We start from the raw sequence: 27,520 nt of genomic DNA, 5'->3' as shown, positions 1-27,520 counted from the left end.
AAACCTAAAACGTTTAATTTTGTCAAATTTGGGAAAGACAAATTTTCTGTGTTGTTTCACTAGGAGCCGCAGACTTTGTCAGAACAAAATGTGGTGTGTATGAGACAGAACCCCATGAGTCATGATGTATAAAACATTTGAAGACATACACAGATGTACTTGCTATGTACAGTACTGTTATGGGTTGGTGTCCTACAACAGAGGCATCCTGGTTAATTCTATTGCACGTGATTCTCCCGCCCCCAAAAGAAAATAGCACGTGGTGCATTTATAATTAGATATGCTGTGTTATTAATTGTGTTCCCAACGGCGTGGACTTTTGCTGTAACTAGATCAGTGGGAACTCAATCCTCCACATGTAAGTTTACACGTCTGAGAATTGGAAGAGTTTTCCATAGACTAGCTTCTGGCTCTATACGACGCAGACCTGGGTTCTCCTCCACTGCCCACATTCTTCCCATGTCAGGTGCCTAGGTGTCATGGTGACGTAGTGATGTGACCTCTGTCCCTGCACCTTTATGTCAGGATACCAGGTGAATTGACATGGTGACTGGGTATGGGTGATTGGAGTATTTCTGGGAGCCATTCCCTACACTAGGATGCTAGAACTCACCTAACTATTCTAGAAGTTGACTGTGAACCTTTTAACTATAATCTACTAAACTCAAACTAAATGTAGGTCCAACTCAATTTCCCATTAGTTGGATCTCAGAGTAGTCGGACACAGCCTTTGGAAAGAGAAAAGTGTTTTACTGATATGGAACAATCTTCAAGATCTATTAAGAGAATAAAAGCAAGGTACGAGACAGTGCGGCACACTTGCACCTGTGTGGTGTGTAGGGTATCTCTGGAAGGAAGCAGAAGGGTATCCGCCTCTGAGTAGCTGTGGGGACCGGGGTGGACGGGGGACTTGCTTTTCCCTGTAAAGCCCTTTTGAGCTTTGCGAAGTGTTTTTTAAATCGCACACATGTCTTCTTTTCCTTTTCTTTCTCTTTTTTTTTTTTTAGATAAATGCTTAGCAGTTGACAATCTATTTTTCAACCTAATTTAGATTGTTCTCTTAGTGGCCAGCAGGGGGAGGCAAATGCTTTCTCTCTTTTGGAGAGAGGTTTTCCCCTTCTACAACCTTCGGAAAACATCATGGCTGTGCCCTGTAGCTGGAACCCAGACTCCAGGTGGGGTCTTAAAAGGAAAATAAGTGAAAATAAGTTGTCATTACGAACTCTAGGGAATCTCTGAATTTTAAACTAGCTTTATTGAGATATAATTCACATGCCGATCAGGAGCTGGGCGCAGGTGGGGATTCGCGGTTGGGAGTTGTAATCCAGGTGTTGCTTCCGTACTCCATGGATCTGCCGCGTCGGCTGTGACCAGGCCATTAGGGCATCCAAGCCCCCACTGTCCACAGGAAGACTGGGTGCTCTGGACGCAGGGGGAGGAACCGGGCTCAGGGCTGAGGTCTCCTCCCTCTCCCCCAGGAAGGGCCCTCCAGGACTACCCAAGTAACAGAAACAGTTTGCTTTATTGTTTAATTTCTAGAGAGATGTTCTCTATGGAAAAAATGTTCCTCTTGCCACTTATAAGAAGCAGAACATAGAACATTATGGTCTTTTGTGTAAATCCACCCAGTACCACATGTGCATAGGTAGGTATGACCCCGAGAAGGAGCCTCCCTGGTCCAAAGGACCTGGGTAACATGCTGGGAAGGGATGGGGGGAAGAGGAAGTGAAGGGGCAATGCACTACTGAATTGGAGCCACTGAAAATACCCCCCTTCTGAGCCCTGTGATGAGCGGTTCCTGCTGCTGATCTACCATCCAACCACCCATTCGTCCATCCACCCCTCACCCACCCACCCAACCACCTATTCACCTTTTCATCCTCCCGTGCACTCATCCATCCATCCATCCATCCATCCACCCTTGAGTTAAGATCAACCTGATGAGGTCCAGCCAAGGGCTGAGGAAGAGTTCTAGGTGGAGGGAACAGCAAGGACAAAGTCTTGAGGCTGCAATGAGTTTGGCGAATCCACGGGTCAGCCTGGCCAGGGGGCATGTGTGATGAGATGAGGCTGCAAGGTGGACAGGACCGGATCAGCGGGACCTTGTCAGCCAAGGGGGGAGTTTGGATTTGTTCTAAGTGTGAGAAGAAGCCACTGGAGGGTTTCAAGCAGGAGAGTAGGGTGTTGTCATTGTCATTTTACAAAGACCCCAATGGGTGGTGAGAAGATTGTGGGGGCAGGAGCGGAGAAGGGGAGACAGTGAAGTGGCTGTGACCCATCCCTTCCTCCCACAAGGGCCCTCCCCAATTCCAGGGGAGGCGAGGATGACCCAAGAGCTCCAGTGGACCTAGGCAGTCCTGGAAGGATGCGTATTGGGAGTGTGGCCAGGTGCAGCCAGCAGCTGGGGTTCAGGGTGAGGCCACAGAACCTGGCGATCAGGTTAAACGAGGAAGATCCCTGGACCAGACGAGGTAAGAGCTCTGTGGATGTCCGTTGAAGGACATCTGGTCAGAGATGCAGAAGCAAGGCTGGACATCCAAGCAGACCTGATATTAATATTTAATAACAGCAAACATTTATTTATTCAGCTGAACATGGGTCAGTACTGTGGTTAAAACTTCACATACATTCTCCCTTAAGGCCCACATCTACCCTGTGAGGTGTGACAGTTACAGTTCCCATTTTGCAGATGGACCAGCTGAAGCCCAGAGAGGTTACATGACTTGTCCAAGGTCACACAGCTATAGACAGACCTCCCTGTGCCTGAGGCTAACACAACTGAAGAAAGATTGTGGGAATAAGAGGGGTTTTTCTCTGTATAGGGACTGGAAAGCACAGATCATAAGCCGTAGATCTGTCCAGGGGAAACAGGGCCCCGATCTTGCTGGTGTGATCACTTGGCCCCTTGAGATGGTACATCTGGCTGTCACCAGCGTCTTTCTCCTTACCCATCATGCTCTAGTCCCAGGCTCCCTGGGCTCTGGGAGGATGGACACTGGCTTCCCGAGGAGAACTGTCCTCCAGGGGCAGGGGAAGTGATGTGCTCACCAGCCAGAGTCCAGGCTGTCAGATGCTGCTTGTTGCAAATTCGCTCCGAGCTTCTGCTCTCTCCACTGTCCTGGCTACGTGGCTTCATCGTCTCAGGTGAAACCTCTGCCCATTTAGGAATCCTCCCTGCAAGCAAGGAAGGAAGACATTTGTTTCTTTACTTAATTTTTAGCATCTATTATGCGCCCCACATGCTACAAAGGTTAACTTTTTTAATTTAAAAAATCTTTAAAAATTCTCACAATTGGGAATTCCCTGGTGGTCCAGGGGTTAGGACTCCGCGCTTCCACTGCAGGGGGCACGGGTTTGATCCCTGGCTGGGGAACTAAGATCCTGCATGCTGCATAGCAAAAAAAACCCCAAACAAACAAACAAACAAACAAAAATTCTCACAATCACCCTGTGAAGAAGATACTATTAGCTCCCTTTCACAAATGAAGAAACTGAGGCTTGACGTGACTTGACGTGGCTCCTCAGCTTGCAGGTGACACAGCCAGGATGTGTTATTTGCCTATTCGATGCCAAAAGCTCGGTGCTTTCCATGAGCCCCCCTCCGTCCTGGCACCTCCTGGTCTCAGAAAGAGGAAGTTGGAGAGGGAATGAGCAGGGAGGGAAGTGTGGACAGATATCACCGATGGGTTGATTTGTTTGTTCTTTGGGAGGAGAAGGCAGGAGAGGAGATAGGCAGGGAACCCACAGACCTCAGGACCAAAGTCCCCCAACAGCAGGAGGCCTGGTGGGTGACAGTTGCTGGAAGCCACGGGCCAAACTGTCCATTAAGCCCAGCAGAACACAGTGGCTCAGGCCCAGACAATTTTAGGGGCCCACCAAAATGTTTTAATCTCTTATAAAATCAGAAGAGGAATTCCCTGGCAGTCCAGTGTTTAGGGCTCCACGCTTCCACGGCAGGGGGCACAGGTTCCATCCCTGGTCGAGGAACTAAGATTCCATATGTCACGTGGTGTGGCCAAAAAAATAAAATCAGAAGAGAAAATGAACTTTCAGGTCGACAATAGTGTTTTAATAAATAACATTGAGGGACTTCCCTGGTGGCTCAGTGGTTAAGAATCCGCCGGCCAACGCAGGGGACACGGGTCGATCCCTGGTCGGGGAAGATACCACATGTCACGGAGAGCTAAGCCTGTGCGCCACAAGTACTGAAGCCTGCGCACCTAGAGCCTGTGCTCCGCAACAGGAGAAGCCACCGCAATGAGAAGCCCGCTCTCTGCAACTAGAGAAAGCCCTCACGTAGCAACGAAGACCCAACGCAGTCAGAAAGAAATAAATGAATAAATTTATTTATTTAAAAAATATATATGTAACATTGATATATTTATTCAATGCAGTCATAAAATATGATGAAATATATGTATGTTTACGTCTATGTGTACGTAATATATATTTTCTACTGGAGGAAGGGACCCATGAAAGCAGAAGCACCTCAGGCTCGCAAAAGTCATGATGGGGCCCTGGGAGTTTGCAAGGAGAACATCCCCACAGGCCTGGGGCTCAGACTTGGCCGCCAGGTGGAGGTGAGCAGCCTTCCTTCCAGCTGACACAGGTAGGGCACTGGGCTCCTGATAATAATGGCAAATCTTTTCTGTTAATTATTAACGAAGTACCAGGCTTTGTCTCCCTTAATCCTCGCAACACTTATTGCTCTCATTTTACAGAGGAGGAGACTGAACTCAGAGAGGTTAGAACCAAGATTCCAGAGCTGTACTGACCTCCAGATGACATTGGAGAACCCCCTCGGCCCCAGGAATCTGGGACTTTCTGAAGCCTTCCATTGGGGTGTCATTAATTATTTTCTAGTCGTTTCCTGTGCCCAAGCTTGTCTCACTACTAGACTTGGCCTCTTTAAGGCCTGGCTTTATTTTGTACTTTTCTTCTATGGGGGCCCTCAATCCCATGCATTTGAATCAAGCCTTTTGTGCTTGTGTTCCATGAGGGAGACCCTGTGTGGCCAGCTAGGCCATGTCCTCCTTGGCACCTCAGAGGTGGACACGCCAGCAGCTTTGTTATGGCTGCTCCTCACTGTCGTCCCTCAGTGCAGCCTGGTGGCCTGCGGTACAATTCAGCGAAGGCAGATCTGTAAACGCCCATCATGAAATCCTGGGAACTTGCTTTTGTAGCCGCTTTATTCACTTAACACTGTACCATGAGCAAGGAACCACGGCCACTGAGGGTCTCCTCAAAGTGTGATTTCTGATGGCCGTGTAATAGTTCATTTATATTTTCTTTATTTTTTAATTTTTAAAATTTATTTATTTAGTTATTTTTGGCTGTGTTGGGTCTTCGTTTCTGTGCAAGGGCTTTCTCTAGTTGCGGCGAGCGGGGGCCACTCTTCATTGCGGTGCGCAGGCCTCTCACTGTCGCGGCCTCTCTTGGTGCGGAGCACAGGCTCCAGATGCGCAGGCTCAGTAGTTGTGGCTCACGGGCCTAGTTGCTCCGTGGCATGTGGGATCTTCCCAGACCAGGGCTCGAACCCGTGCCCCCTGCATTGGCAAGCAGATTCTCAACCACTGCGCCACCAGGGAAGCCCCTATTTATATCTTCTTAGCACCATTAACTTAGCCAATCCTGTAGTATTGATGTTTCACTTTCTAACTCTTCCTTGATGATGATGATGATTTTTGCTGTTCAGTCAGTCAGTCAGTAAATATTTATAAACATGTACTAAGTGCTGAGAACAACTTTCTGATCATCTGGCTTGATTCAAGGGTAACATTTGGAATACTGAGCAGAACATCTGAAAACCTACGAGAAGGGGCCAAAGTAGTAGGTAGAGGAAAATTCATAGCTTTAAATACAGTTATTAGTAAGAAGAAAAGATGAAAAGTCAATGAACTAAACATTCACCCCAAGAAGTTAGAAAAAGAGCAATAAAAGAAAAAGTAAAAAAAAAAAAAAAACCCCTAAAAGTTAATTAGCATAAAAGCAGAAAATAAAGAAGGGAACAAAACCAAGAGCTGGTTCTTTAAAAAAGACCAAGGTTGGGCTTCCCTGCTGGCGCAGTAGTTGAGAGTCCGCCTGCCGATGCAGGGAACACGGGTTCGTGCCCCAGTCCGGGAAGATCCCACATGCCGCAGAGCAGCTGGGCCTGTGAGCCGTGGCTGCTGGGCCTGCACGTCTGGGGCCTATGCTCCGCAACAGGAGAGGCCACAACAGTGAGAGGCCCGCGTACCACACACACACACACACACACAAAATCTTCCATTGATGTAAAACATACACACAGAAAAGAGCACAATTCATAAGTGTGGTCATGTTCTTCTGTCTTTAAACATTCTTTTAAAACAAGTGAACTTTTAAGTTCTTTTTATTTTGTACTTTCTACGGTGGGCTAGAATTACTACTATCATCAGAAAAATGTCACCTGTACAAGGTGTAGTTTCTGTTGATTAGAGAGTTTCTGTTTATGAAGCCCTTTCAACTCCTTATCTTGTTTGGGTTTTACAATGGCCCTGGGAGAAAGATCAAGAAAGAATCAGTTTCCTTGCGAGGAAATCACTCTCATCTCGGGGCGGGCCGGGAACTCAATGTCGTGTCCTCTGTGAGTGCTGCGCAGTGAGCCACCTGTCAGCTCCTGGCACAGAAGGGCCTTCAGCAGGGCTGGCCCACCGGCGCCCCACCCAGAGTGGCTACCACCAGCTCTAATGGAAAACTCTCAAGCTCGCCAGACCAGGGCTCTAGAAAAATTCTACTTCTGGGAATCTGCCTTAAAAAAGTTGTCACGATGTCGCCAGACGTTATGTGCAAATAATTGAATGCAGTAGCATTTTTAATAGCGAACACTTGGAATTAATGTACGTGTTCAGCAGAAGGAAATAGGTTGAATAAATTTAGTCATTGAAAGGTAGAGTATTTCACTGCCATTAAGATATAGGTCTGAAATATAGATTTGTGGGCTTTAATGTTTACTGAATGAAGCAGGACCAACAATTGAATAGACAGCGTGTGTCTATGATATAAATCCATTGAAAACCGCATGGAAGGAAATACGCCAATAAAATAAGCAGGTTCGGGCTTTCCCGGTGGCGCAGTGGTTGAGAGTCCGCCTGCCGATGCAGGGGACGCGGGTTCGTGCCCCGGTCCGGGGAGATCCCACATGCCGCGGAGCGGCTGGGCCCGTGAGCCATGGCCGCTGAGCCTGCGCGTCCGGAGCCTGTGCTCCGCAACGGGAGAGGCCCCAGCAGTGAGAGGCCCGCGTAACACACACACAAAAAAAACAGGTTCCACCCTGACGGTGGGATTATGACTGATCGTATGTCAATTACATAAGTAGCAGGAGTAAAGAGCAAAGCAGGGAAATCCCATTACCCACCCCACCCTCCCCAGCCCTCCACTCCCTTCCCTACTTAGTTTGTTATTGATACTTGTAGATGTTTTCTTTGAATCCACCATGTATTGCTTTTAAAACTTACACAGACAATCAGAAAAATCATGAGGTGAAGGGAGAAAACAAAAGACTCTCAAAATGAATCTGGACATCATAAAAGTATACAGATTTTTACCAACAAATCTCTGTTTCAGGATGAGAAAGTGGGGCTCAGGGCTGTTGGGTAGCCTGACAAGCTCACGTGGTTTGTTCCCGCTCCTGGCGCCCAGTTCAGCGCTGCTTCTGGGTTCACATGCCCTCGAGATCTGGGAGGAGGCTGGGAAGCTGGGCTGGAGGGAGGCCAGGAGGATGCTCTGGGCTGAGTGGGCTGGGCCGGGGTGAGGAGGCTTCTGCCTGTTTGTTCTGGGTACCAGGAGGTGCGGATGGAGAAACACCCTGGCAGAAAGGACCAAAGTCCTCATTTATGGCCTTGGAGGAGTTAATGTGTAATATTCTAGGATATAAGCTGGGCTGTGTGGTGAGACCCTGAGCCCAGATCTCCGGGAGCCACCGAGAGCTGCCGTGAGGAGCTGCCACCATGTCGGTGAGGATGCTGGCTCCCCACTGCCCACCTCCTCCAACCCTCTGCCTCTTCGCCTGAGTGGGGGTGGGGTGGATGCTGGCGGAAGAGCATCGCTGCCCCTCCAGCCTCCGTTTCCTCATCTGTATACTGAGGAAGTTGGACAGATCACCTCCACAGCCCACCCCCTTTTTAAAAAAATATTTATTTACTTGGCTGCGCCGGGTCTCAGTTGCTGCACGCGCGGGATTTTTAGCTGTGGGCAGGTGGGATCTGTTCCCCAACCAGGGATCGAACCAGGTCCCCTGCATTGATAGTGTAGAGTCTTAACCATTGGACCACCAGGGAAGTCCCTCCACAGCCCTTTAGCACCAAGGTCCTCTGCTCCCTCCACCACCGTTCTTAGCCTGTTTCTTTCCCCCTCTAGCCTCAGTTTTCTCATCAGTAATTTTCTTTTTTTTCTTTTTTTGCCTATCCCCCTCAGCTTCTGGGATCTTATTTCCCCGACCAGGGATCAAACCCGGGGACCCCTGCAGTGGAAGCGCTGGAGTCCTAACCTCTGGACCGCCAGGGAACTCCCTCTCATTAGAGGCAATCGTGGCAATACTGCTAACATCTATAGACATCTTTAACCTCTTAAAGATGAAGAACTGAGACTCGAAGATTAACTTGCCCAATATCACAAGCTGTGCATTGCGGGGGCGGGGGTTCTTTGAGGCCCCTCGCTAATTCTTTTATTGCAAACCCGGCTCTGCCATAGCCTCCGGCGTGGCCTTGGACAAGGTACTTGGACAAGGTCCCCTCCCTGAGCCTCAGTCTCCCATATTTGGGGAATTGGATCACAGATGGCATCTTCTGAGGATGGTATATTGGTTTCCTGAGGCTGCCTTAACAAACTGATTGTCTCGCAGTTTTGGAGGCTTGGGGTCTGAAATCCGGGTGTTGACAGGGACGTGCTCTCTCTGAAGGCTCTAGGGGAGGATTCTTTCACGTCTTTTCCAGCTTCTGTTGGTTGCCGGCAATCTGTGGCCATCCCTGGCTTGTAGCTGTGTCCCTCCAAACTCTGCCTCCGTCTTCACGTGGTCTTTTCTGTGTGTCTGTGTTTCCGGGTCCAACTTTCCCTCTTCTTATAAGGACGCCAGTCGTATTGGATTTAGGGCCCACCCTCAGCCACTACGCCCTCACCTCAACTTGGCCCTATTTCCAAATAGGTCTCATTCACTGGCTCCGAGGAGACATGGTTTTCCGGGAGACAATATTCAAGTCAGCACGGGTGGGATGCAGGGTGTGGATGTGACTGGAGGGTCCAGCATGGATGGCACGGTGCTCTCCCCACCCTCTGCCTCCCAGGGAGGACCTCTGTGCCCAGAGACTTTCCCTACTTTCTCCTACCCCTGGTCATCTCATCCCTCCCTTTTTTTCCTCCTTCCTCAGAGACCACCTAGTCCAAACCTCTTATATTAAAGATGGGGGAACCGAGGTTCGGAAGGCGGCACAGCTGGCCCCTAGTCACTTGGCCAGCTAGGGATCCCGACCCCTGACACCTGCCCCCACCCCGACCCCAGCTTTGCCTCCCTGTCTCTCTCTGGGCTTCAGGCTTTGTTAAGCAGCGGGGTCAGGTCCCCTCCCATGGGCATCCCTGTTTTTCCAGATACACCCCGAGCCCGGCTTTTCTCATGCCCCTGCCCTGCAGCAGCCTTGGGCTCTCGGGTTCTTCTGTTTGAGCCGGGCAGCCGGCAGGATGTACAGGGGCAGCGGGGGTGCTTCTCCCCATCCCAGTCCCACCCTGACTGTCCCAGGGTCCTGGTGGGTGGCGCACGCAACTCGGAGGAGACAGGAGAGTCCTCACGCCATCTGGTGGGGACTGTGCGTGCCGCAGGGCACACAGCTGTGAGGGTCTGCTTGGCGGCAGGGCACCCAGGTTCTCCTTTGGGACGGACTGGATAACCTCTCTAAGGAAGGCATTCTCTGTCTATCTGTGAGAGGCTGAAGGAGAATTTTAATCCAGTCTGGCCGGTGATCCAGCTGTTACCCTAGGCGCCCATCTGAGGAGTTAGGTCTCCTGCCTCCGAATCCCACTTTCTCGAAGGCAGGGAGATTTCCCCCCACCCAGGGGACGTCTGGCCACGTCTGGAGACATTTTTGGTCATCACAGCTTGGGGGAGGGTGCTACTGGCACCGGATGGATAGAGACCAGGGATGCTGCTCTACCACCTACAGCACACGGGACAGACCCACAAGAGTGATCCAGCCCCAATGTCCAGGGTGCCGAGGCTGGGCAACCCTGCTCTGAGGCATCATAGGGTCTGACGTGCTGTGATGCTCCACTCCCCTGGGCTTGGAAAGCCCTCTTTCAGGCCTTCCTTTTTAAAAAACTTTGTTTTATTTATTTATTTATTTAAGCTGCGTTGGGTCTTCATTGCTGCACGCGGGCTTTCTCTAGTTGCGGCGAGCGGGGGCTACTCTTCATTGTGGTGCATGGGCTTCTCATTGCGGTGGCTTCTCCCGTTGCGGAGCACGGGCTCCAGGCGTGCAGGCTCAGCAGCTGTGGTGCACGGGCTTAGTTGCTCTGCGGCACGTGGGATCTTCCCGGACCAGGGCTCGAACCCCGTGTCCCCTGCATCGGCAGGCGGATTCTTAACCACTGCGCCACCAGGGAAGCCCTCAGGCCTTCCTTTTAAAAGGCACTGCCTCCAGGAGAACTGGGCAACCCTACCCCTGTGCCAGCAGGGGAATATTGATCCTCCCCCCACGGACACCGCCCTCGACTTTCAGCAAAGCGCCCTGGTCCCACGAGTTGGTTCAGGGCTTCCCAGGTGTGCTCCCTCCAAAAAAAAAAAAAAAATCAGTGAACAGAAATCCCACAATGTAAACGTGTTCTCCCATAAAGTGTTCTAAATATTTGGTGGCTGCTATATCCTGTCTGGCCCAACCACACACCCTCCAACCATGGATGTGAAAACTGGACATTTTCTCAGGCTGGGATAATGAGCTTTGAAAACCCAGCTTCGAGAGCCTCCCTCTAACCGTAGTAAAGTTGTGGGAACCCCTGCTCTATGGAAATTCAGACAGTGCCAAGGTCGATGGAAAAATAGGAAGCAGATGGATACCGTAGTAGCAATAAATAAGCACAATGACCACAGTCCCTTGATGTGCTTTTAGCCCGTGCCCTACTTGTGGGCTTCACAAACGTGAGCTCTCATCCTCCCAACCAGCTCAACGGAGGCGCTATTAACCTCAGGGCCTCCAACAGCATCTGTCACACAGTGGACGCTCGGCAACTGGTTCTGAGTGAATAAATCAAATCAGCCCATTTTATAGATGAGGAAAGTGAGGTAGGGAGAGGGATTTTGATGGACATGTTCAGACATGTGACTTACGGAGCTTTATAGATTCTTCATTTGGGATGGGCCTAGACCTGCCTGTGATACAGTCATTTTCTGTCAGTAAAATGACTCCAAGTTCGTGCAAGAACTAAGCATATCCTTGTTTGGGGGGTTTTGCAGAGGGTGCTGTGCATCATCACTTGAACACGTTTGGGAACAGTGAGGTGGGCAGTAGTCATTCTATCCATGTCATAGATGGGCAAACTGAGGTTCCCTCAGCTGGGCCCTATGTCTCCAGATCTGGCTGTTCTTCAGGCCGCAGTGGATGAGAGTGAAGCAAAATGGGCAAGAGAGGGGCTCCGGGAAGCTCTGATCTGAGCACTCTGGCTCTTTCCCTTCCCAGCTCCGTGCTCTCATGTGGGCAGAGGGAGACTGAGGCCTGGGGCCAGGTCGGGATGGGATGATGCTGGTGAATGGGCTTCAGCAGCAGAAGAGCGCTGGGCACGTGTGTGATTGATTTGTGTGGGTTGTTTCTCTGTTGGTGCAGGGGAAATTTGAGATTATGAACATGGACATGAAGGTGGGGACAACCCTGAAGATCAAGGGCAAGATCGCAGACTGTGCTGATGGGTGAGCCAGTGGGGGGCAGGTGAGGCAGGACATGCTGATGGGTGAGCCAGTGGGGGGAGGGGGAGGCAGGACATGCTGATGGGTGAGCCAGTGGGGGGCAGGTGAGGCAGGACATGCTGATGGGTGAGCCAGTGGGTGGGAGGGGGAGGCAGGATATGTTGATGGGTGAGCCAGTGGGGGGAGGGGGAGGCAGGACATGCTGATGGGTGAGCCAGTGGGGGGAGGGGGAGGCAGGACATGCTGATGGGTGAGTCAGTGGGGGGCAGGTGAGGCAGGACATGCTGATGGGTGAGCCAGTGGGGGGAGGGGGAGGCAGGACATGCTGATGGGTGAGCCAGTGGGTGGGAGGGGGAGGCAGGACATGCTGATGGGTGAGCCAGTGGGTGGGAGGGGGAGGCAGGACATGCTGATGGGTGAGCCAGTGGGGGGAGGGGGAGGCAGGACATGCTGATGGGTGAGCCAGTGGGGGGAGGGGGAGGCAGGACATGCTGATGGGTGAGCCAGTGGGGGGAGGGGGAGGCAGGACATGCTGATGGGTGAGTCAGTGGGGGGCAGGTGAGGCAGGACATGCTGATGGGTGAGCCAGTGGGGGGCAGGTGAGGCAGGACATGCTGATGGGTGAGCCAGTGGGGGGAGGGGGAGGCAGGAGGGGGAGGGGGGCTGCCCACAGACCTGGAGCAGGCTGGGAAGGGCAGCCTTGTGAAATGATCGGACAACGAGCGTGACCTCAGACCAGGGGCCTTTTGTACACTCTTGCACGCTCTCACCCCCTCCCACACCCCTGCTGGCTCCTCTTCTGTTAGGGCTGCTTTCACATCTGAGGCTTCAGAATCCACAGCGGCTGCCATGTGCTCAGTTTCCTTGGCCCCCAACAGACGCTGAAGGGGCAAGTGAGAAATCCCGGAAGCTCTGCCCAGTCCTCTGCGAGTCAGGTGCCTCTACTGAAGGCCCAAACCCCCGGGGAACCACCCTCTTGACCCAGCTGAAGGGTCAGAGGCCGGCCTTTCACACGCATTATACTAGCGACAGCCGCCAGGGGCCGCCAAGTGGTCTTGTTTGCCTTCTCTCCGTTAGAACCAGAGGCATTTCTCCGCCTCAGGTGTTACAGCTCAGCGTTGGCCTCTCCTGTGTGCAGGACAATGTCAGCATTTCTTGGGACCGATCTCCATCAACTTTTGGTTGGGGAAGGGCAGACAGACGCATTGTGTAGGAGCCAAGAGAAAATCACCCCTTTCTCCTGCGTGGGTCCCTAAGGGTTGCAGAAATGTGGGATACCTCTGGTCTGAGACGTCCCAATGAAGGCACCCCATGACTCAGAACATCCCACTCTCAGGGACCCTGAAGGTCTATCTAACTCAGGCCCCTGTAGTGATCTTTTCAAGAGATCACACAACTCCTGATTGCATACCTCTAATGACAGGGAGCTCACCACTTTAGGTGTCCAACTATTTATGGCCAAACTTAATGGGTCTTCAGAGAGTTGAGAACAGCAATTCTGTCCCCCAGGATAGACACCTTCATTTCCTGAAATGTCACTATTAGTTACCCTCTTGTCAGGAACCTTAGTCTGTGCTCTAAATGGAATGTGATACTCCAGTGCCCAGTCTGATCAAGTTGTCACCTCCCTTGTTTTAAGGCACAGACCTTGATTAACACAACCTTTGGTGATTCTTCCAGTTTGTGGTCAGCCCTGCGCCCCAAGCTGCTTTAGCCAGGGCTGGCCCCTTATTCTCACCTGTTACTCCTTCCCCTGCAGCTTTGTGATTAATCTGGGCCAGGGGACAGATAAACTGAACCTGCATTTCAACCCACGTTTCGATGAATCCACCATCGTCTGCAACACATGGGATGACAACTGCTGGGGGCAGGAGCAACGGGACAGTCACATGAGCTTCACACCGGGATCAGAGGTCAAGGTGAGGTCAAAGGCGGAAGGGGCCTGAGGAGGATATCAAGGAGAGAGCCCAGATGGTAGGGCACCCTGGCCCACCAGGCACTGCCGTGGCCCCTTTCCAGGGTGCTCCTGCCTCCCTGATGCCTTCCCTCCCACTGCAGCTCCTCGTGACCTTCGAGAACAACGAATTCAAGGTGAAGATGCCAGACGGGCACCAGTTGACCTTTCCCAACAGGCTGGGCCACAACCACTTGAGATACCTGAGTGTGCAGGGCGGGTTCAGCATCTCCTCCTTCAAGCTAGACTGAGGGCAGCACCTCGCCAGAACGCAAGACCCCGGAGCGGATTCCGGCTCCTGACTCCCAGCTACCTCCAGTCACGCGGGATCAGCAGCCCTTGGGTCCCCCGCTTCCCATCTGCTGTTCCTAACCCTCTGCGCTCATCCCCCAAGGCTAAGAACCAACAAAAGAATCCACCTTTATAGAGTCTTTCCGTGGTAGGAACTGTGGTGCTTTCCACTATCTTAATGCTCCCAGCATCCTCATGACACAGATGAGGAAACTGAGGCATAAGGTCCTTGGACTGCCGCATGGGGGTTGGGATGTGCTCCCGAACACCTCTAAGCCACCAGTCCTGCCTGCTTGTCCCCTTTTATCACCAGGGCAAGTGCCAAGCTGCCCTGTGGGATTATGGTTCCAGGCACCTGGGCTCGGGGCTGTTCCCGGAACTATAGATAAGGGCTCCCACCTGGGCCTCTTATCGCAGGGCTATTCATTCCGGCCTAATTACTCATTACCCAATGCCTCGGCCCTTCCCCTCACTGGGGCCCCCTGGGGGAGTCCTTGACTTTCCAAACCCAGTGCTTAGGGGACTCAAGCAGGTGGCGCTGACATTGTCCTCCCAGGTCCTCAAGCATCTTGCAGGACACCTTTTATCAAAAAAGCCTTTTTTAATCAGGACCCACAGGCAGGTCTGGGGTGCACGGGAAAGTGGGATTCCCCCACTGTGAGGTCACACCTGACTTTTCTCTGAGGCTTCTGGGACAAGTGGGGTGGCGGGGGGAATGTCAGGGAAGCAGCCTTAGCAAGGGCTGGGGCTCTCAGAAAGGCAGTGGGGACCCTGCTGGGGGCAACTCCAGGATGAGCTGGGGCAGGCGGTCCCTTTGGGAGAGGGGACAAAGGCTCTGTGTGCTATGCTCCCCACCCCCACCCAGCAAGGGCAGCTTTCCCAGCACAAAGGCTGCACTGTGAGGCGAGGCCCTCCAGCTGGTGGGGATGGCCTGGGGTGGCGGGTGGGCCCGAGCAATGGCTACTGGGTCCAGAGTGGCAGTGGGGGAAGGCCAGGCGGCCCAGCACGGCCCATGGGAACACGCAGGTCCCAGGACAAGCCTGGTCTCCTCTGGCCTCCCTCCCATGTCTGTCCTGCAGGGGTGTGGAGGGGTCTGGGGACAACTTGGGTTTTCTCCCACCTGTCGTTGGCAGGACCCAGCTGTCAGGTGAGGGGCTGGCTCTGCGCCCGGGGGGTTCATAGGCAGTACCCCGAGGCTGGCTGGGGTCCCGAGCCCATGCCCAGCCGCTCACACCTTGACCTCGTCATCCTCCTCAGCTTCACCAAACTTGAAGGTGTTGGCTTGCACCGAGCTGGGCACGGAGGCCCTGCTGCCTGCCTGCGGTGGCCCCCACCCTTCGTCCAGGCTCTCCCAAGAGGCCCGAGCCTGGGGCAGCGCCTCGACCAGCTCGCGCCGAGCACCCATCTCAGCGTAGTGGCAGCTGCTTTGGCTGCCACGACGGCCTGCTCCCCAGTGCCTGCCGGGGCCCACGCCAGCAGGTGCACAGGGACGCTCCCCTACTGGGCTGGCCCTCGCCTCGGCCGTTGGGCCCAACCCCAGGGTTACCCCATTGGGGCACTGTCCACGGGGTGGGGGGCTTGAGGCAGGGGTCGGGGGGTTTGCAGCAGGGGCTGGGGCATTTGCAGCAGGGACTGGGGCTGGGGTCTCGGCTGCAGAGCCTTCTGAGAGGCTCATGACCCCCAGCAGCTCACTGAGGAGAGAGGGCCCAAGGTCGAGGTCCAGGCGGAAGGACAGGAGGGAGTCAGAGCGGCGAAGCTCAGGCTCAGAGGGGAAGGAGCTGTCACGGTCTCGGTCACGAGGCTTTTCTGGGCGAGGCAGGCGAGAGATGGTGCAGAACCCGGAGTCCAGGCCTAGAAGAGAAATAGGGACCAGGGTCATAGCTGGGGTCCCTAACCAGGAACTGGAGAGGGGAAAGCCAGGACCAACTCCAGCTTGCTCTGTGGCCTTTGGCAAGCCACTCCCCCATCTGGCCTCAGTTTCCCCCGTCTTCCCAATACAGTGAGCCCCGTAGTCTCTTGTGTGATCCTCCTGTCAACCCTGGGAATTTACATAATCCTCATTCCCATTTTGCAGATGAAGAAAGTGAGGCTCAGTTTGGGACGAGGGGAATGGCTAGCTCAGGGCCACAGAGTTTGATGGGCTGAAGCCAAGCCTGGAGCTCAAATCTCCTGACTCTCAGTCCCAGCTGCGAACTTGTGTGACCCCTGGTTCCCTGCCATGAACCTATAGCATACGGGCTGGTGTGTAGGCACAGGGATGGAACCAGCACCCAGAGTCTGACTACATAGAAATCAAGACCCAGAGGACAGGCAAAGGCCCTCCAAAGGTCCTCTGTCCCAGCCCCTGGCTCCAGGACTACGAGGACTGAGGTATAGTGGTGGGACTGTGGACCAGCCCTCAGTGAGGTTCTAAGCATCACCCCTGGAGACGGAGCACCGGAGGAAGCCTCCAGTGCTGGGGCAAAACTGCAGGGCAGGAAATGGCCACCAGGTGGCAGCAGGGGCCCCGGTTCCCAGGTGAGCTGTCCAGAGGGGGAGCCAAGGTTACACCTGCCACTCCCCACCCCGGCAGGAAGGGCCTCTGGCTTCTGTCCACGCGAGTGGTTTTCCAAATTTGCCAAGTTACAGGAACCTTTGTTCACATAACGACACAGCGACAGCTCCTGTGTCCTGAGCACCTACTATGTGCCAGATTCTGGGCCACACTGAATATGTGTATCATCTCACTGAATCTTAGCAGTGACCCTGAGGGGCCCATTATACAGGCCAGGACTTGACTTAACAGCAGTCAGTTGGATCACTGGGAATCAGGCAGAACCAGAATTTGAATCCAGAGCCCTGGCTCTCTGCCTCTCCACTATATCATTCTGACACAAGGGAGCTGCTTCCATTGAAGTGGGCAGCCAGGCCAAGAGCCTGGGTGTGGGGTGGGGCAGCTCAGGGGCAGGTAGAACTCAAACCCCATCTCCTCACCTCTTAACCTCAGTGTTTTGGGGAGTGAGCAGGTTCCCACCCTGTGACCCCCCCAACACCCGCTCCATCCATGATTTGGGGTTTGGGCCTGACCTCCACGGAGGCTGAAATGCTGTGGGGAAAAGAGCTCACTTGGAGTCTTTCCTGAACCATCAAACCCCCTGGGACTCAGCCTCTGGAAAATAGGCAGATAGCCCAGGCCCTCACCGTAACTGGAGTGGCCATCTGTGGAGGTGGCAGGGCTGCGGTCGAAGCTGAGCTTGCCCACCACGAGGCTGTCGTAGGCGGCCTGGTTGAGCTGAGGCAGGGAGATGGCGTTCTTGATGATGGGGGAGATGGCGGGTGGAGCAGGTGAAGGCGCAGGTGGGGAAGCCATCCTCCGGGGCGGCGCCCCTACCCTCCGCACCAGCTGCAGCTTCTTGGCCAGGAAGCTGCGGGGCGAGCGGTGGGTGCCCCGTGAGCTGCCACCGTGGTTGCTGAGGAAGGAGGTGTCGCCGAAGACGTCCCCGCCACGGCCCACATGCATGGTGTGGCGGAAGTCCCCGAGCGGGGGGCTGATCATGTCCGCAGTCAGCCGCCTCTTCCCCTGCGAGCTGGACACCCAGCCCACGGGTGAGAGCTTGCCCAGGTTCATGGCCGGGGCTCCTCCGGCCCCCTGGGGGCCCGGCATCGGCTCTGGCTGTTCACAGCTGCTGGTCCATGCCCACGGGGGGGCCTGGGGAGGGCGCTGGGCTGGGCTAAGGGTCCGCTTCTCAGCTCCCTCCTTCTCGGTGAAAGGGGGCGGATGGAGCCTGCGCCCCTGCTCTCCTAAGGTGCTGCCCCCAAATACTGAGGCTATGGGAAGTCCATGGCTTGTCTGTCCCTGAGGCCTGGCTCCTAGCCCTGTGGAAGCAGCTGTAGGTGTTCTGTCCAAGAACACAGAAATGCGGACAGCCCCTCTCCTGCCCAGGGGTGGAGACCTAAAAGAAAGAAAAGTAGTGGTAGGCCTGGGGGCATCCTGGGTCCAAATAATAACAGCTAAAGAGAACAAATGGGGACTCCCTGGTGGTCCAGTGGTTAAGACTCTGCGCTTCCACTGCAGGAAGTGCAGGTTCCCTCCCTGGTTGGGGAGCTAAGATCCCCGAATGCTTCGTGGTGTGAGCCAAAAGTAAAAAAAAAGAACAAATGATGGGGAACACGGAGAAAATGCTGAGCAGACAGACACACAAAGGAGGACACATCGCATATTTCCACGTACAGAAAATTTAAGAACAGGCAAAACAAAACAATGTGATAGAAATCAGAATTGTGGTTGCCTTTGAACAGGTATAGACTGGGAGGGGGCACAAAAAATTCATCGAGCTGCACACTGAAGCTGTGTGTAGGTAAAAGGTATGAGTGGTCGTTATACGGCGCCCACTGATGAAGCACCTACTGAGCGCCAATGGCTTAAGTTCATCACTCATTTAACCCAGACAACAGCCCTGAGGGAGGCTCTATAGAGAGAGGAGAAACTGAGGCACAAAGAAGTGAAGGGACTTGCCCGACGCCACACAGTAGGCAATGGTGAAGCAGGGCTCCCAACCCCAGAGCCCTTGAACTCCAAGGGCCTCCTGCTGGTGGGTTGAGTAAGTCACCTCCCTTCTTGTTGGGTTAAATTGTCTTCCAGCAAGGCCAGGAGGGAGGAGGTGCCCAATGAAGGTTTTGTGAACTGCTGTGTAAACAGCAGAACCCTTCGCCTTCTAGATGCTTCCTGGAAAAAGGATCCTGTGGTCAAAAGTGGTTTTTCCAGATGCCTACTACATGCCTGAGCATATTCAAGGCTCTGAGAAGGCCCGCAGGAAAGAACATTATCATAGTTTTGACAAAAGCCTTGTCACCGGGGAACAAGTTTTGGAAAGAGCTGGTGCCAAAAGCTATTTCTTGCCTACTCCCTGCCCTCCTGATCTCTCCCCCACTTTCTTCCCCAGTCCCAGTCTTCCCTAAGCTTCTCCTGGTCCGACGCTACCCCTTCTAGTATCATAGAAAGTGTACGCTGGAGGACACCTATGAGCCTATGTTCCCACATTTGGTTTTCCTGTGGCCCAGAGAGGCCAAGCTTGCTCAAGGTCACATCAAGAGAGCTGGTAGAGGGCTTCCCCTCTACCTTCCCTGGTGGCGCAGTGGTTGAGAGTCTGCCTGCCGATGCAGGGGACACGGGTTCGTGCCCCGGTCCGGGAAGATCCCACATGCCATGGAGTGGCTGGGCGCGTGAGCCACGGCCGCTGAGCCTGTGCTCCGCAATGGGAGAGGCCACAACAGTGAGAGGCCCGCGTACCGCAAAAAAAAAAAAAGAGCCGGTAGAGACGTCAACTCAGAGCCTTTGACTCACGTAGCCTTTACTGGCCCGTGGAGCCCAGTCTTGTCTCTCCAGATCACAACACACTCTGAGGCTGGGGCCACTGCCTGGATTTTCCCTCCTCCCTCTGTCCCAGCACTCAGCTTGGGCTCTGCAGGTGGCCAAGTGCCAAATCAATACCAGTTTAATCACAGGAGTTCTTTGTGATACCTTCATGCCAAAGGTTCACCCCTTGTCACCTTCCGAGTGAGGGTAGGTGGAGGATTCAGTGGCCTCACAGTGTGACCTTGGGCAAGTCATTTACCTCCACAGGCTCGGCACCTGAGCTGATAAACGTTGATAATGATTCTTAACAAGAACACCTAGATCTGAGTGTCAACTTAAAAAAAAATTTTTTGCTGCCACCTCCAAGCGTAAAAACCTCAATTCTGCCCTTCAAATGTTATTTGAAATTCAAAATAGGTTAAATAACAAGATAAAAACAAAGGAGGCAATAAAACAAAGCCTGCTTTGTTTTCTGACTACATTCTCTTCCCTTCCCACCATCTGATTCTCTCCCAACCCTAACTCCTCCCCCCGGGGGGCGGTTCTGAATCATCCCTTTCCCTGGCACCCCAGGCACCAAGAAGTCCTTGTGGAATGTTTGCTGAAGTTATGAAGCGCTCTGCATTTGGCCAGCCACTGCATGATGTCATCTGATTCTCCAACAGCCCCGAAAAGCTGGAGGGTTAGCCCATTTTACAGGAAGAGCCGCGGCTTGGAGAGAAGGAACTTGGCCAAGGTCACATGGCAGGTACCTGCCATGCGCCAGGTTTCCCTGCTCTGCTGAGATGAGGATTAAATCTCTGGAGGAGGGGGGGAGGGTGTCATCCTGAAATGTCATGAAGAGGGGTCACTGTGTCTGCCATGGGGCCACACCCACCTCTCCCCAGCCCCCAATTCCCTGGCTTCTAGAAGCAGCCCCTCCTTTCTCAGCAAAAGGGGCTCCAGCCCCCACCCAACACCCATGGCCACTTTGACTTGTGAGACCAGCTTCTGCCCCAATCTTGTGATGCCCCCACCTCCCAAATATCTCTGGGCACCTCCAAAAGATCTCTACCCCACCCACTGCTGTAGAGAGACCTGCGGCATTGTGGAGCCGAGGGCAGGGCACTGCTACTGGGGACCTGTTTTCCCACGTGGAAAACAAGAACTGCATCGAAGCTGGTCCTCTCGCAGGAGAGTTTTAAGAGTGGAAGATGCTGTCAATTAAACCCTTGGCTCCTGAAGCAGGGCTGGGTTTCAAAGCCAACATTCTGACACTAACATCTCTCATTCTGGGGACCCTTGATGGCAGCCCGCTTGGCACTTGACTCTGACCACTAGGTATTGCTGGTGGTTAGGGGTGCCCCACCTGGCCCTGGAGTAAGCAGGGCTCCGGCTGTCCAGGAACATGGCCTATCTCCCCTCACCTGTCCAGGAATACTACCTGCTAATGCTCACAAATACCCATTTTACAGATGGAAAAAATGAGGCACAGAAAGGGAACTGACTTGCCCCAAGTCAGAGAACAAAAAAAAGTGGTGTGGCTGGGAACCTCCCCAGGAGTCGACCAACATCAACAGTAAATGCCAGGGGAGTGGGCGAAGACTCCAGGGGTGTGGGGAAGAGTTGTTGGGGTCCGGGCAGGTGCCCAGCCGCTGAGTACAGAAGGGCAGGCCTGGGAGGCAGGAGACTCAGCTCTGCAGATTCGGTGTCTGTGACCTGGGCTAGAGTGGTCACCGTGCAGCCTCAGTGTCGCATGTTTACCCTACAGAGGACAGTCAGGCCTGGGTACTTGGTAGGTGCTTGCTCAATAGCGGTGGTGACCACGAGGACAAGATTTGGGGCCGGAAGCAGGGACCATGCGTTAGGGAAGGCCAGCAGGGGCCGCTGTGGAGGCACCTGTGGTTGGAGGAACCAAGGTGGGGGGAGGGGGAGAGGCAAGGCTGAGTCGGGTGTGGGGGCCGCGGCACCCTAGCGTTCACCTGGGGGTCACCCGCAGGCCCCTAGCGGGCACTACCTCTCATCCTGGAGGCCACTCCCTGCACATAGCCCCCCTCTCGCAAGTGTCCCGCTGGGTAACACCACCCCTGCCAATGCGCAGCGGGACCCTGTCTCTGTTAGGGCTGCTCTGGCCTCTGGAACAAGGGGTTAACTCCCTGGGGGCTGCCTTCTTCTGGTTCTCAGAGTCCAGCCACTTCAAGACGCGGAAACTGAGGCCAGAAAGAGCGTAGCAAGCTGTCCACAGTGGCAGCGGAGACCCCGTTCTCAGGACGTCAAGGGGGATAGTAGTAGGAGGGAGCACCTTGGGCCACAGGGGAAGAAGGAGGAAGAGGGGGAGACGCTTCTTGCCCAGACACCCCAAGTTAGAGCCGAATCAGCCTTTGGCTCGGCGAGGCTGACTGGCTTCCGGCAGGGTCTCCCCAAGTCCTCGGTTCCAGTCCCTGCGCCGCGTTTCGTGCGGCTGTGGCTTCCGGGCCAGTCCTTTCACCAGTCTGAGCCTCAGTTTCCCGATCCAGAAAATGGGCTTCAAACTTCTCGAGTCTTGCCTGTCTCGGCAAGAATAGAACAGTCTCGAGAGCAGTCGGGATTGGAAGTCCCGAGAAAGATTTTGGCCAGAAAACATTCCCTCTGGGAGGTACGGGGTTAGAATGCGGAGGGTCGCTCCGCCGGTAAGGGGGCAGCCGGCTGCCTTGGCCCGAGGGGAACCGGACGGGATGACCTCATCCGCTGCTCCGGCCTGGAATGCGGCGGTTGGGGAGGGGGCAGGGTGCCTGGACCATCTCCCCAGCGGTCCCCCCCACTTCCCGCTCTCCGCGCCGGCCTCGACAAGGGGCCAGACATTCCGACACATAGCCCCCTCCCCGTTCCTTCCCTTCCTTTCCCAGGGCAGGAAGGAGCCTAGACTGCCCTCGACTCGCCCCCTCCTCCCGCAACCCGCTTTACCTTCCAATTCTCTGCCCCACTCTTCCCGCCAGGAACATTGCAAAACAACCCGAAAACTTGGAGCGTCCCGTTGCCGCTCCCGCGGCCAGCGCTCCGGGCCTGCCTGTTGTCACCCGGGGCGACGTTGGCAGGCTGGCCCCCCTCCCCCGCTCCTTGAGCCTAGCGGAGGTGCCAAGTCCCCGCGGCGCCGCGATCCCCCTGCCGGTGTCCACGCCCACCCCGGGCTCGACGACCCGCGGGCCAGCTCGCAGTTACCTTCTCTCCGCGAGCCGCAGGAGCTGGGGGCGAAGGGCGGACGCGTCGGCAGCGCGTCCCGGCGCGCAGCCCGGGCGAGTGGCTGGGCCGGTCTGCGCCGCCCTGGCCGCGGGCTCCGCGGGCTGGCTCCGGGGGCGGGGGCGGGGTGTGGGCCCGCTCCCTCCTCCCGCCTCTCCCCTCCCGTCTGCGGGCGGGGCCGGGCCCCCGTCCCGGGCACCGATCACGCCGCCCCGAGCGGCGGCGGCGAAAGCTGGAGGGGGAGCGGCGGGGACGTCCGGTCAGGCTTTTGCCTGCTGCCTGGGGCAGGGGGAGCCGGGGAACGTGCGGGTTGCCGGGGCGAGGTGACTCGGTGCTCGGATCCCAAGCCCTCTTCCACCGTCTCCCTGCGTGGCCTTGGGACGCCCTGACCTGGTAACTCTCGCTGCTGGGCTCTTCAGCAGCTCCCTGCGGGAGTTTGGGGAACAGGGAAGCCGGATCTCAGAGGCCTTGAATGCCAGAGTCCTGCTTAGACCTTAAATTCTACAAGCTGGGATACCCACCCTTACTCCTAACCCCCCTTTCCTTTTTGCTCCAGTACAGGCCCCCGCGGGTACCAGGACACAGGCATGAGCCAGACTGGGGTGCAGGCCACTGGTAGAGCGGTGTGTTGTGTGGTCAGGGCTGTGGACCTTGGAACTCAACAGCCTGGCTTCCTATCTTGTTCTGGTCACTGCTTATCCTTTCTGTGCCTTGCTTTTCCCATCTGTAAAATGGCATAATAGCAGCAGGCATCAGATGTTATGTTGTTAAGTGTCCTCTGCTGTGTCAGCACCTAGGAATCTTGCTGAACAATTACATGAGGTCGCGCCTCAGATAGATGGGTTCCGACAGCTTTATTGAGCACCCTCAACCCCACCCGTGAGGGGCAGGGAATCAGCCAGGGACAGCACTCTGTGCCGTCCTCAAGGAGGGGAGATAGATCTCTGATCCCTGCCTCATGCTGTCTTGACCTCCTCTGATACTCCCCTGTGACTGTGAGGCCCCTGAGGACAGGCAGGAAGACCTGGGGCTGTCCTCGCCCAAAGAGACCCCTAACCCAGCCTGCAGGAGAGGGGCGGGGCTCAGCAAGGTGTCCTAGAAGAGGTGATACCAGAGTTAACTTGTGAAGGACACACAGGCAGAGGGAAGGGCAGTGGAAATGCACACACACCTGGCAAGAGATAGAACAAGCTAAGGATCTGCATGGAGGAGGCAGGTGTGGCTGGAGGAGGAGCCATATTTACACACACGTGGAAGGAGGATGTTTTTGCGGTTCAGACCGCTGTGCTCCTTTCATTGGCTCCCAGAATCCTCGTGCTGGCCACCAAGAGAGGGGTTATCTCCCTAGCTGGACAGATGGGAAAACTGAGGTGTAGAGAATTCCAGCACTTGCTCACACAGCAGTAGCACCGAGACTCCAGTCGGTCAGAGCTCTTTCCCTGGGGTCAGGCTTGAAGATGCTTTGCCCCGGGAAAATTTGGAACATCTCAGAGGCACTGAATAGCATGGGGGAAGGGGGGCTGCCCCTGAGAGGCCCAGATGGGGGGCACAGTCAAGGGCTGGGAGAGACTTGGGCCAGGCGTTGGGGGATTAAGCTTGGGCCAGGTGTCCCACCTCACCAAGCCAGCAAGCAGTGTGATCAAGTGTGAATTTGGAAGCTCTTGCTGTGAGCCAAGAACGTCCGTGAAGGACAGTGACGGAGGCAGGGACTAGCGCTCTGTGGTTATCATCCTTAACAGCAGTAGTAACAAGCAGCATTTATTGAGCATCTAATGCATACTAGGCCCTGTAGTCCCTCGCATGCGTCATCACATTTAATCCTCATGAGGTCCCTGTAGGGGCGATACTGCCATCATGTCCATTTTGCAGAGAAGCAAAGTGACTTTCGCAAAGCCTCCAACGGTGGCAGGATGGCCACACTTCCCGGTTTGCCCAGGACGGTCCCAGATGATGCCTACTGTCCCAGCGTAATTATTAATAGCACTTCCTTTCACTCTCAGAGGTGACCTGGTTAGACAATAAATTACACATCTAGTCAGAAGACCCCCGGAGCAGCTGGCAAAGTTTGGTGTGATGTCAGAGGCCCTGAGACCACGGGTAAGGCACTTGGCCTCTCTGAACCTCAAGTTTCTTGTCTGTAAAATGGGTATAATAGCAGCGTGGAAATTTGCTGCTCGTGGGAATTTACTACTTGCTGAGAGCCCCAGAGATATGGCCGAGAGAGCGGTGTTAATGGAGAGAGTTACAACCTGCCGTACATACTCTCTATCTGCTTTAGCTCCGGGCTCAGGGGCAGGCAAGGAACAACCAGTGGTTGAGAACCTTCCTACTATGTGCCGGTCACTTTGTCTCTGCTAGCTCTCTGTGAGGCAACCTGTGAGTTAGAAATTCATTGCCCCATTTTACAGATGGGTAAACTGAGACTGAGAGGCGCTCTCCCCTCATTCTAAGCCTCTCTCCAGATAGAAGTACAGTACTTCTCTATATAGGCTGCATTCCTGTTCTTGGCTTCACTCCTGATTTAAGGATCCAGCTCAGTTTTTCCTTCCGGAAAATGAGAGAAAGGGAGGGGTCTGGGCATCCTTGTGAAAGATGCAGGGATGAGCAGTCCCCATTTCCCATGGTTTTCTCCTCTCCCAATTTCCTGTGATCCCCTTCCTTCCCTTGTCAAGAGACTGTGCCCAGGAGCGCAGGGGTTAACCCTGGCAGAGCTGTAATCAGCGTGCAGAATGCAGAACAAATGCCTCCCAGCTGGGGACTGGGAGCCGCTAGGTGGGACTGGCTGCCTGGAGTTCAGGCGGCCCCCTCTCTTCCTGTGTGCTGAGGAACCAGGCCCCTTGAGCCATAATCACAGAGCTCAGCTGCTGCCTCAGCTCACCCTGCAGACTGGGTGGGCTGAGGCCTGGGGCTTATGGAAAGGAGGCAGTTTCTGGGCAGGGAGTCCTTTATGGAGCTAGGGTGGAGGGGGCAGGGCACAGCTAAAGGGGTCACTTCCCTCTTGGGGACCTAGGAATGCCAGTGGCTGCCCACCAGGCTCCAGTGAGGTTTGGAGTGGGAGCCTTGAGCTGAGTGAGTTGGCCACATCTATCAGCCCCCATCCCAGTCCCTCCCGAGGAGGATGCATCGTTTCCATCCCAAAGTCTGGCTCGGATTTTGGTCAGTTTATGCATCTGTTCGATGACCCACTGATTGCTCTTCTCAGTCCTTTGTCTTTTTTTTTTTTCTTTTCTTTTTTGGTGATGCCGTGAGACATGTGGGATCTTATTTCCTGGACCAGGGATCAAACCCATGCCCCCTGCAGTGGAAGTGCAGAGTCCTAACCACTGGACCACCAGAAAATTCCCCCAGTCTTCTGTCTTCTGAGTGTCCACTACCCATCTACCCACCCACCACCCACACTCCTATCCATCCATCTACCCACCCTTCTACACATCCATTTACCCACCAATTTACCCATCCATCTGTTAACCTACTACCCATCCACTACGCCATCCTACTACCCACTACACCTCAGTTGACCCACTGCCTACAGCCCTATCCGTTATCTAGCTACCCCCCACCCATCCATCCACCTCCCCACCCATGCCTCCTAGTTCCCCAGCTTGGGGAGACTAGCAGTGGGGCGAAGGGGGCTACCCCATGCTCTCACTTCTATCACCCAGCATGCATTTCCAAGTCAGACCAACCCGAGTTCAAATCCTGGCTTTGCCTCTCACTAGCTGAGTGACCTTGGTTGAGCCGCTTCCTCGCCTGGGCCCTGTGATGAGCCATAAAATTCACTACCTGTCCTGTAGGTGATGGTCAATGAAGGGTAGCCATTATTATTACTATTGTTAGGACTTTCCTTTCCCAGGAGGCGATTTCACTTAACACATATTAAGTAAGCGCCTGCTGTGGGCCAGACCCTGGGCTGGGTACCCTGTGAGGAGGCAGTGGTGAGTAAGGAATGCAGTCTCTGCTCTCAGAGATTTGTCTGATGTGGTGAGGAAGACAGAGGCCAGGAACTGGTAGGGCTGAAAGGCCAAAACAGTGGTAGAAGGGGCCAGGGAGGCAGAGGACTGATTGGGGAAGTCCAGGGAGGCTTCCTGGAGGAGGTGGCATTTGAACTGGGCCTTGTGTCTTCAGGTAAGATTGCCCACAGGTGGAGCTGGGGAGAAAGCCGGTCTCAAGAGGGGAGAAGACAAGCTGGGGAGGGTCTACTGTGGAAGATGGGAGAGAGGCCCTGAATGCTGTGCCTGGCCCTCTGTGGTGTGGACTAGTCTGGGCCCCTGCCCTTTCCCCAGCAATGGCTGCCCTCAGGTGTCACAGACCCTGAGGTGCCTTGGGATCCTTACTGGGGTTTCTCATTAGCAGAGGCCTGAGGCAACCTGGCCCCAAGTTTTTTTCCCTGGTTGACCTTGAGGACAGGAACGTGCTCTGAGGGGAGCCAGGGGACAGAGACTTTCCTGGAAGGAACCTTCAGCCCTTCCTTCCTAGTTCCTTCCGCCTACCCCAGATCCCCAAGAGTCAACAATTGGTGGAAGTTTCAGGGCCTCAGTGGGCTTCGGAGAACACTGAGGCCCAGAGAGTGTAGGCCTTGCCGGGGCTGCACAGCGAGTCAGCAGTGGAGCTGGAGTCCTTGGCCGCCCCACACCCCATGGCTGCCTTCAGTGTGAATGGGCATGTGTTGAGTACCTACTGTGTGCCAGCTCCCAGCCTAACAGGTTGAAGCAGACAGGCTCACAGAGAGTTAAGGCTCAGACAGAGCACGGACTTGGCAGGGCTTCCAGGAGGGCTGCCTGGAGGAGGTGGGACCAGGCTCTACACAGACATGTGAAGCTGTGCGAACCAGAAGGTGTGAGAG

At 54.6% G+C, this 27,520-nt stretch overlaps 2 protein-coding genes across 2 annotated transcripts; one reads left to right on the top strand and one right to left on the bottom strand.

Moving 5' to 3' along the window:
* The first annotated feature begins 11,843 nt into the window (after positions 1-11,843).
* Positions 11,844-14,618, top strand: LGALS2 (galectin 2). The gene is made up of 3 exons (XM_060025994.1): positions 11,844-11,905; positions 13,608-13,821; positions 13,961-14,618. The coding sequence occupies exons 1-3, from the start codon at positions 11,844-11,846 to the stop codon at positions 14,105-14,107; spliced, it is 423 nt and encodes a 140-aa protein (XP_059881977.1). The 3' UTR covers positions 14,108-14,618.
* A 110-nt stretch (positions 14,619-14,728) lies between these two features.
* On the bottom strand, positions 14,729-22,802 carry CDC42EP1 (CDC42 effector protein 1). The gene is made up of 3 exons (XM_060025621.1): positions 22,660-22,802; positions 17,328-18,079; positions 14,729-15,998 (listed from the first exon to the last, which is right to left on the bottom strand). Exons 2-3 carry the CDS (start codon positions 17,788-17,790, stop codon positions 15,376-15,378), a joined length of 1,086 nt encoding a protein of 361 aa, XP_059881604.1. The 5' UTR covers positions 17,791-18,079; positions 22,660-22,802; the 3' UTR covers positions 14,729-15,375.
* Between the last annotated feature and the right edge of the window lie 4,718 nt (positions 22,803-27,520).

Source organism: Delphinus delphis, chromosome 11, assembly GCF_949987515.2.
Source record: "Delphinus delphis chromosome 11, mDelDel1.2, whole genome shotgun sequence".
In the NCBI taxonomy this organism is placed as follows: domain Eukaryota; kingdom Metazoa; phylum Chordata; class Mammalia; order Artiodactyla; family Delphinidae; genus Delphinus; species Delphinus delphis.
The sequence above is the reverse complement of the archived record's forward strand: the minus strand, read 5'-3'. Positions and strand labels throughout refer to the sequence as shown.

What these genes read in the sequence shown, in the direction of transcription:
- LGALS2 (XM_060025994.1), top strand. Translation starts at nt 11,844, where the DNA reads ATGGACATGAAGGTGGGGACAACCCTGAAGATCAAGGGCAAGATCGCA. An exon ending in ATCGCAGACTGTGCTGATGG is followed by an intron (nt 11,906 to 13,607) that starts GTGAGCCAGTGG and finishes CTGCGCCCCAAG; the next exon opens with CTGCTTTAGCCAGGGCTGGC. An exon ending in CACCGGGATCAGAGGTCAAG is followed by an intron (nt 13,822 to 13,960) that starts GTGAGGTCAAAG and finishes CTCCCACTGCAG; the next exon opens with CTCCTCGTGACCTTCGAGAA.
- CDC42EP1 (XM_060025621.1), bottom strand. Translation starts at nt 17,790, where the DNA reads ATGCCGGGCCCCCAGGGGGCCGGAGGAGCCCCGGCCATGAACCTGGGC. An exon ending in AGATGGCCACTCCAGTTACG is followed by an intron (nt 15,999 to 17,327) that starts GTGAGGGCCTGG and finishes TTTCTCTTCTAG; the next exon opens with GCCTGGACTCCGGGTTCTGC.